Here is a 9,435-nt window from a genome sequence, read left to right as displayed (position 1 = left end):
GCTGGAGACTTCACTGCAGGAGGTGCGATGACACATTTAGAAAGAACTGTTGTCAGCAGCAGAAAGGAAAGTGTTCATTGCGTTAAAAAACACTTTCAGTTCACTCAAAAACCATAAACTTGTTTGGCCTGAAATAGTAAATTTTATGAAGGCCTCACACACTCTCCGAACAGACACTCTGAACAAACAGAGTCAAAGTGGCCCCTGTATGTGCATTTCTCAAGGAAAAGAGTTAAATATGCTCTCTAATGGTCAGGGACGTTTGGATCCATCATGTTTGTTGTTATGGACAGCAGGAGGATTTCCGTTACCACACCAACCTGCTGAATCTGTCTTCCCCCTAATGTTTTTGTATATGTTTTTCTGGGAGAAATTCAAATGCACCAGACAGTCCAAAAAAGTGAGGAATTTGTAAAGATGACCAGACAAGGCTGAAATTGGAAGTGATTTTCAATAGCAGTTTTGTGATGGCTTTAAAACATTTTGAAATCATTCTATTTAGAAATTTGCAATTAGACACTTTTTATCTGTCTGAAAACAGAAACATGATGTGAAAATAATTCACATAGAAGTTAGCTTTGTTTTCTAATAGTGTGTTAGTTATGCGTTAGTATTGTTTTGTGTAATCTATCTATCTATCTATCTATCTATCTATCTATCTATCTATCTATCTATCTATCTGTCTGTCTGTCTATCTATCTATCTATCTATCTGTCTGTAGATACAGTCAAAAATTACACAAAACACATTTGCAATGCTAACAGCAAAAAAACACACTTTTATGTGATTATTGTTTAATTGTTGATGTTTTTAATTTTAGATATAGATAGATAGATAGATAGATAGATAGATAGATAGATAGATAGAATTCTGTGTGAATTATTGTTTACATCATGTTTCTAAAGATAACAACAATACATAGGGAAGTCCACATCATACAGTCTACCTAAAATGACATTTTTCGACCCAAATTTAGGACTTAAATGCATCTTTTGAAGCTTTGAGGGGAGCTTAACAAGATCTAATCATGGGTCTAAACACTCAAAGAAAAAGCCATCCTGAAGTGACATGCCAACAGTGGGCAAATGTGCTTGGTAATTACAGCCTTGCGATGAGAGGGGAGGTACTAGTGTGGTAGGTGGTTTTTTAAAGATGCAAGGGCCAGATATGGTATAAAAACCCTCATCATTGTACTAGGCAGCAGCAGATCCTGTCTGGCTCTGACCTCAAGGATATTCAGAAGTGGGAGCCGCGGCTGTGTTAAATTTTTTATTTATTTGGAACCCAAGTATGCCGGTAGGTGTCCATTTTTTTCCCCCTTTTCTTTGGTTTTGGGGAACTAAGCGATGATATTGAATGACACCTATCAGCAGGTGCAGATGGGAGGGCGCTCTTATTACTACTTTGAGTTATAGTTTAAACAAAGTTATTATTAATGGAATGGAAGCTGAAATCATAGTTTATGGTTGTCAGCTGTTGTTTACTTTAAATATGGCTGAACCAATTGTTCCATTAGAATGTTTCAGCCTTCACCAACAGCAGTTTTCTTTACATCATCACATCTAACTCTTTCGATTCCATTGCAGATTTGACCTCAGAGAATGGAACTAAGAGTAGCAAGCATCCTTCTTCTCCTGGTTGCCTTGACGGCTGCCCATGGTGAGAGATATGTTGTCAAGAAGGTGATGAAGGCCCCCCAGTACTCAGTGAAAAGCCATGGTATGTTTAAAATTAAAAAATGCTTCTCTTTGCTTTCTGCAGGGCACTGAAAATCTGTTTCTGTCTGTCATGTTTGATCTAAAGACGTAATAGATTAGCGTGTGAATGCTACATTGAGTTTTAATGCAGGCAAAACAAATCTTAGGGAAAAATTATGTATGCACATAGCAAAGCTATATGAGTAGAAACCAGCACACTGATTGGTTGCTGATACACTGTGCTTCCTCCAGTAGTATAATGCAACCTGTCTAAGTTTTGAATATTCAAATTGTAGATTCATTGTAGGCAAAAACATGTCATGCCTTTACAGATGCATCATACTATAAAGTCTGTTCTGCTGTCTCTGATTGTATACTGGAAGTCATTTTTTAAATCATTTTAGTTTAGGTAGCAAAAAGGCATTTTACATAAAACCGATCCTTTAGTTCCGTGTAAAACACATACATCTTTGTCCTCTCTCTCCATATGTTTCACTAAGTTCCAGTCTGGAGTGTTGAACAATAAGTTAAAGGATGTATGAAAGATTCAGTATGTTATCTGTTTTCTGTCTATTTTCTTATATTGTGTTTAACTGCATGGTTTGATGAAATCCGCAAAGTTCAAATATAATGATTGAAGTCATCCTTAGATTGGTATTACTGTACAATAAAATACTGTACAGATTTGTATGATTTGTTTGAGTAGAAGCAATTCAGTGTTTTAAATGTGAAAGTATATGCACATAAAAACCAACCAACTTTTAAAGGTTATGAACAGCTATTTAGAATTAGCTTCTTAGAGACATGTTGAAAAGTGATTTGTCTGGGTGTGTCACAGCAAAATCTAGACACATCTGTTTTGTTTCATGAAAGCTGTGCCTAGAAGAATGACATTTGGTATGATGCAGTTTACAAACCAATAGATTTGACCACATGAAGGCAATCATAAAACTGGAGCCCTAGCCGCATATATATATATATATATATATATTAAACAAGGATTATATTCTCCAGTGGAATTACAAAATGCACAAAAAGGAATGTGTATTGTAATGCAATACAGATAACTGATGGTTCTGATATTAGTACGAATACAAAAATATATAAAATACATTAAATACTAAAGTACTTTGTCTCGTAAGGGCTTTGGATAAATGTTCTGGTAGGCCTTTGTCCGGTCAAGTTTATTTATCAACAATATAGCAATAAAGCATGCAATTGCAGGAATAACAGAATCACAGATATAAGATTTAAAGTTCAAATGTTACATTTGAAACAAGCACTTTTTTCACAAAAATTACAAAAAAATGTTTTTATAATTTAACATACAACTGTTTGTATAACTGTATACATATAGATTTGTTGTGAATCAACAATATATCAGGTCTGAAATTTTCAAATGTATTATTTGAAGTTTTAAAATGTATTATTTCTGATGTATGAACACTGTTTTTTATAAAAGGAGCTTGAATAAAAAAGGACTTTATAGTGGATCTGTAGAGCATACCTACATACTCACATTCAACTCGATGCTGACTTCCTGCTTCTTAGGAAAACAGCTCTATTTCAAAAAGCCTGCAGTTATATCTGTGAAACATTCTATAGTCAAACACTTCCCAAGGAGGCAGAAATGTGTAAAAAGGTACTATATGGTTATAGGACCACTTTTAGTCAGACATTTCTCAAATCTGTCTAAATGTTATCTGTCCAGATCTCGAGCAACACTGTATATTATCAGTTTTATACTGGTATATTGTACTCGTAGTATATTATACTTATTTGCAGTCAATCTAATTTAGATCACATACAATACAGAATTGCATGAAAACATCAGTTGGAATGTGACAATTCTACCTATAACTGATTATCGCCACTGATGTACATAATGACTATGAATATTGCCACTGATATACTTCTTGTTTTATTCCAGTGGTATCTGTAGCAGGAGAACCAGGCATCCCTGGTGAGCCAGGCCCACCTGGACCTCCTGGCCCCCCTGGAGACCGAGGAGAAGATGGTGAAGGACTGCCAGGGCCACAGGGACCCCCTGGACAACCTGGTCCTGCTGGTTACTCAGCACCTGGAAAACCTGGTACTCCAGGTGGACCCGGCAAACCTGGAGCCACAGGTGCACATGGACTTAAAGGAGATTCTGGTGCACCCGGTATTCAAGGCCCCAGAGGCATGCCTGGTCCTGTTGGTATCCCTGGACCAGCAGGCATTTCTGCAACAGGCAAACCTGGACCAGCAGGTCTGCCAGGAACAATGGGACCACAGGGTGCGCCAGGTATTAAAGGACATCCAGGTATTCCTGGTGCACCAGGACAAAAAGGAGAAAGGGGTATTGGGGTTCAGGGGCCACCAGGTGAGAGTGGTCCAGCAGGATCAGTGGGTGCTCCTGGAAAGCCTGGTGAGCCTGGTGTTGGAAGACCTGGCAAATCTGGACTTCCTGGTGAACCAGGTAAATCAGGCTCACCTGGCCGTGATGGGGAACCTGGACCCATGGGTCCATCAGGTCCAAAAGGTCACACGGGTGCTCCTGGAATTGGAATGCCTGGCAAGCCAGGTGAGAATGGTGCCCCAGGTATGCCTGGCCATGCTGGCCCCAAAGGTCCACAAGGTGCAACTGGTGCTACTGGTGCTCCTGGCATTCCAGGTTATGGCAAACCAGGTGAACCTGGTGCAAAAGGTGAGAGGGGAGTAGCTGGTAGCCCAGGTACAACAGGTCAGAAAGGTGAGCCAGGTGCTAAAGGGCACACTGGATATCCAGGTGCTACTGGTCCTATGGGTCCAGCTGGTCCTCAGGGCTCAAGAGGTTTCCCAGGTGAGAGGGGAGCAACAGGTGATAAGGGTGATCAAGGTCCAATGGGACCTCCAGGGCTGAAGGGGCACAAGGGAGAACAGGGACCCCAAGGCATTGAAGGCAAGCAGGGTTATCCAGGGGCAACAGGCCAACCTGGTTCAAGGGGAGTTACAGGTGCTCCTGGTAACAAAGGAGATGCTGGCCAAACAGGCGCTCCTGGTACCCCAGGAACACCCGGACCTGCTGGACCAAAAGGTCTTCCAGGATATCCTGGAGCAGCAGGTGAAAACGGAGAGGCAGGAGCTCCTGGAGCAAGAGGCCCTGTTGGCCCAGCAGGTCCTTCAGGCCCAACTGGCCTTAAAGGTCACCCAGGTCTCCCTGGATCACCTGGCCCAGCTGGTTTGGCTGCCAAGGGAATTCCTGGGCCTCAGGGCCCACCTGGACTTCCTGGATCTGATGGACCTGCTGGACTTACAGGTCCTGCTGGACCTCCCGGCCCTCCTGGTCCTCCTGGTGAGGTCATATTTGAGAAGGCCCAAAGTGAAACTACATTCCCAGTTCTTGTCAAAAGTCCTGTGTCTGCATTCACTGTTGCAACTGTGACACCTTATCCCCCATCTGGTACCCCAATTAAGTTTGATCAGATTGTGTATAATGCAGAGCAGCATTATGATCCCGAGACAGGCCTGTTCACCTGCCAGATTCCAGGAATTTATTACTTCTCCTATAGCATGCATGTGAATGGTGCTAATGCTTTAGTGGCACTTTATAAAAATGGTGATCCAGTCATGTTCACCTATGATGAGTACAACAAGGGATTTGTGGACCAGATGTCTGGTAGTTCTGTCCTTCAGCTCAATGAGCAGGACACTGTATATATCCAGATCCCTGATGATGAAGCTAATGGTGTCTTTGCCGCTGATAATGTCCATTGCTCTTTCTCTGGGTTCCTGATTGCCTCTACGTGATAAGGTGATCCATCCACATCACTTATGAAACATCACTATTTCTCAAACAGAATATCCTGTTCTGCAAACCTTGATGCACAACAGACTGTGCTATTGTTCTGAGAAATACAAGCATCTCAACTTGAAAATTCCAAGCAGTGGTGCCAATAAGAAGGAAGTAATTTATGTAACGTTATCAGGGATAGAAATACAGTTAAAACCTTAACAATTTCATTTTTTTGTGTGTGGATCGAGCATGTGAAGTTGTGTCCTGATAATTTCATGTCTTTTCCTTGTTGTTTTTTGTAGTTTTTTGTTTTGTCTTTTTGTTTTCTTGTTGCTGATCACAATGGCTAGTTAAAATCTTTGTGTCTTATTTTTACTGTTATTGTTGTCCTTATATCCTTATTGATTAAACAGAGAGAATGCTCTTCCTGACATCCTTATATTTGACTTGAACATTGTGATATGGTGAAAATTATGAAAAACAAACTCACAAGCAAACAAATAAACATCTATAAATGTTATCCCGTATGATTAATTTTGCTCTGTAAACCATAATGCCTAAAATAAAATATTTCCTAAAGAGTTCCTGTCTGTGTTTGTGTTTTAGTATGCTGAATAATTTCATGAGTCATTTGTTGTGATTTTTTTTAAAACAAGGGTAACTACAAAGTGGTATGCAATGCAACGGAATTACAACAGTACATGTCTAAATTGATATATTTCTATTTTGTGTTGGTGGTTGCAAAAAAAAATTATAATGATAATAGAAAATTCTGTAGTTTCAAGAGTAGTGCCTTAAAAACAGAAGAGGGAAGTAAAGGATTATGCTTTGATGACTGTGTCAAGTTCACCCAGTCAACCAAAAGATGTGGGTTAGGTGGAGAGACAAGTCAAACAGAAGATGCTGGGTGGAGGCAATCAGCTGGGAGCCACAAGCCGCAGGCACTGCATTTGGAGGGTTTGAGGGAAGTGGTTGAATACAAAAAAATGAAGACAAGAGCACCTGGAGGGTAAAGTCTTTACCATCTATGAGAGCCACAAGTTTAACATTGCCATATATAAGATGAACATCCAGCATTTAAACTAGAAACAGGAATATTGGGTGAAAACACACCCATCTTGTGGTTGTTAGATTAGTGGTGGAGTTCATCTTGGAGCGCAGAAAATGCATGGTTCTAAATTATCTTTAGCTTCTGTGGTAGGCTAAAAACCTCAGAGTAGTGTCTGTTAACATTCATGTTATACTTAGAAAGCATTTGGCTTTTCTTGGAATTTATAAGAACAGCATTTACCAGTGCTGAGGATAAATACACAACACATCAAATGTTTTTCATACCTTAAGGTCTTTGTGATATGAGAAAGAGGTGGAATAAAGCCTACAAACCCTCATATAATCACATAAATGTTTTATCATGGTGCTGTTGTTCAATATATGTTGCCACAATGGGTTTGATGGTAGAGATGGTGATGGAAGGATATAAGACCTCAACCAACATATGTTTCACATTATTCTATTGTAAAATTCTTAAAATCACATAAAAAAAAATTATATTATAAAGACAATGTTGCAAAATCAGTACTCAAACAAAACTCATATATTGTCTGTCTAAATCCTTTATTTTTGTTTTGAGTGCCCCTATAATTAAGGGGTAAAAGAAGCATTGTGAACGATTTGCACGCAGTTACATTCCATTTAAAAATCAAGTAGAGATGGTGCTGAAGTATTTACAGGAAAGAAAAAAAAAAGTCTACTTGACGATTGCACTGGCAATTTTTCAAACATTTGTGGAACTCTAATAAAAACCACTTGGACTGCATTACACATGACAGGTCAAATGTTTTGATGTTAAACATTTCAGAACATCATTCTCACTGAAACAGGATTATATCCAGAAAGAGAGAAAAAAAACCTCCAGTTGATACCATTGATATTAAGAAAGAAAACATGATAAAGCCATTTTCAACATGGTAAAATCCAGCAATGACAAAAGCCAATACCAATACCAATACATAATGCTGCGGTATTGCACAATGCAGCTGCTGAGGTTTTGAGCACCTGTTTTAGTGATTCATGTAATGACAGTAAAATCAAATGAGAACTGACCAGTAACACCTGTAAATTGTTCAATGATGTTGTTTCTGATAGCTCCTTTTCTCACACGCTTGATTTACCCAATTGTATGGCACCAGTACCTTCAACTAACATTTTAACTCAATGTCCTTACGACACTAACATAGTTCACCTACAAAAGAAAATGAACAAAAAAAAAAAAACATTTGAAACAAGCAATGCTCTATTTATCTCATTCATCCACACACACACCCACACAACTTACACAACTGCTACAAAAAATTATGAAAAACATGGGGAAAAATGTGCCTTTCACTTCCAATCATTCCATCCAACTTCCTTCCTTCAAAATGCCATATACAATGTAGTGGATGGAACAGGAATGGATGAAAGTATGGGAGAAAACAGAAGGTATGAAATGTCATTGGTTTTTGTACAAATTTTCCATGTTTGTGCTCCTCGGATTTGATCTAAAACGGGCTTTTCACCTTCCATCTTACTCTGTGGCAGCGGCTGGGGCATCTGAGCTCTCTGCGGCTGCTGGTTCTTGAGGAGCAGCCTCTGCTTGCTTCTCTTCAGCTGGCTTCTCTTCAGCTACCTCATTGGATGGTTTTTCCTCTTTGTTTTCATCTGGTTCCTCAGCTTTCGGTTCCTCAGCTGGAGCCTCCGTCTTGTTCTCTTCGCTGGAGGCCTCAGGCTTGGCCTCTTCAGATTCAGGTTCAGCATCCTTCTTCTGTTCACCGTTCTCCACAGCTGCTGCTGCCGCCTCTCCACCTTCTGCATCCTTTTTGGCGCTCTTCTTAAAAGAGAAGCTGCTAAGTTTGAATGGTTTCTTAAAGGAGAAGCGCTTTTTGGTTTTGGCAGGCTCACTGCTCGCCGAAGCAGAACCGTTTTCTTCTGTTTTGGCTGTGTCTTCACCATTCGCGACGGCGGAACTCTCCACTTCACCCTCAGGGGCAGCTTTCTCTGCACCTCCTTCCTCGGCCTTTCCTTCCTCTGCTTTTACCTCCCCATCAGCAGAGTGCTTTCCATTGGCCTGCACATCCTCCGTGGCTGCTTCTGCATTTGGAGAGGCATTCCCATTGGTTTTAGCATGGCCATTCTCCTGTGGGAATAAGAAAATGCTTCATATAAGCTGTTTTTGCACTGTGTAAAGATTAAAAACAATTGTTTGCATTCGCCCCTCCACCTTCAGCATCCTTTTTGGCGCTCTTCTTAAAGGAGAAGCCGCTAAGTTTGAAGGGTTTCTTAAAGGAGAAACGCTTTTTGGTTTTGGCAGGCTCACTGCTCGCCGAAGCAGAACCATTTTCATCTGTTTTGGCCGTGTCTTCGCCATTCGCAACGGCGGAACTCTCCGCTTCGCCCTCAGGAGCAGCCTTCTCTGCACCTCCTTCCTCGGCCTTTCCTTCCTCTGCTTTTACCTCCCCATCGGCAGAGTGCTTTCCATTGGCCTGCACATCCTCCGTGGCTGCTTCTGCATTTGGAGAGGCATTCCCATTGGTTTTAGCATGGCCATTCTCCTGTGGGAATAAGAAAATGCTTCATATAAGCTGTTTTTGCACTGTGTAAAGATTAAAAACAATTGTTTGCATTAATTTCGCATATTTACAACCTACTAAATACAAGAGGCTGTATGAAAAACACTATCTTGAGTCTATAGGTTCGCCACGTGGGTGAAGTCTCATGTACTTTGTCTGGCTGATGCTGTTGCCATTTAAAGTGCCCCTATTATGGGTAATGAAAGGTTCATATTTTGGTTTTGGGAGTCCCCAACGACAGGTTGACATGCATGCAAGGTCAAAATACACTTTCATTGTCTTATAATATGCATTTATTTTTACCTTACTTGCTCAACGACTCCCAAACGATTCGCTCAACGATTCATTTTTCCAAACCCCTCCTTTGCGTGAT

At 40.4% G+C, this 9,435-nt stretch overlaps 2 protein-coding genes across 3 annotated transcripts in view; one reads left to right on the top strand and one right to left on the bottom strand.

Moving 5' to 3' along the window:
- Positions 1–1,218: 1,218 nt before the first annotated feature.
- LOC107680775 (collagen alpha-1(X) chain-like) lies at positions 1,219–6,023 on the top strand. The gene is made up of 3 exons (XM_016476821.1): positions 1,219–1,296; positions 1,587–1,719; positions 3,628–6,023. Exons 2-3 carry the CDS (start codon positions 1,602–1,604, stop codon positions 5,466–5,468), a joined length of 1,959 nt encoding a protein of 652 aa, XP_016332307.1. The 5' UTR covers positions 1,219–1,296; positions 1,587–1,601; the 3' UTR covers positions 5,469–6,023.
- Positions 6,024–7,051: 1,028 nt separating this feature from the next.
- The window catches only part of marcksb (myristoylated alanine-rich protein kinase C substrate b), a 3,890-nt gene continuing 1,506 nt past the window's right edge, over positions 7,052–9,435 (bottom strand). The window contains exons 2-3 of one of the 2 annotated variants that reach the window (XM_016476823.1): positions 8,714–9,044; positions 7,052–8,298 (exon numbers count right to left, since the gene is read on the bottom strand). In XM_016476823.1, coding sequence (XP_016332309.1) covers positions 8,021–8,298; positions 8,714–9,044 — 609 coding nt within the window. In that variant the 3' untranslated portion in view covers positions 7,052–8,020. Of the gene's footprint in view, positions 8,630–8,713; positions 9,045–9,435 lie in introns of both variants that reach the window. The other variant, XM_016476824.1, reaches the window with a different exon arrangement.

The sequence above is a fragment of the Sinocyclocheilus anshuiensis genome, unplaced genomic scaffold, assembly GCF_001515605.1.
Source record: "Sinocyclocheilus anshuiensis isolate Anshui unplaced genomic scaffold, SAMN03320099.WGS_v1.1 scaffold869, whole genome shotgun sequence".
Lineage (NCBI taxonomy): Eukaryota > Metazoa > Chordata > Actinopteri > Cypriniformes > Cyprinidae > Sinocyclocheilus > Sinocyclocheilus anshuiensis.
This window is presented reverse-complemented; position numbering and strand designations above follow the sequence as displayed.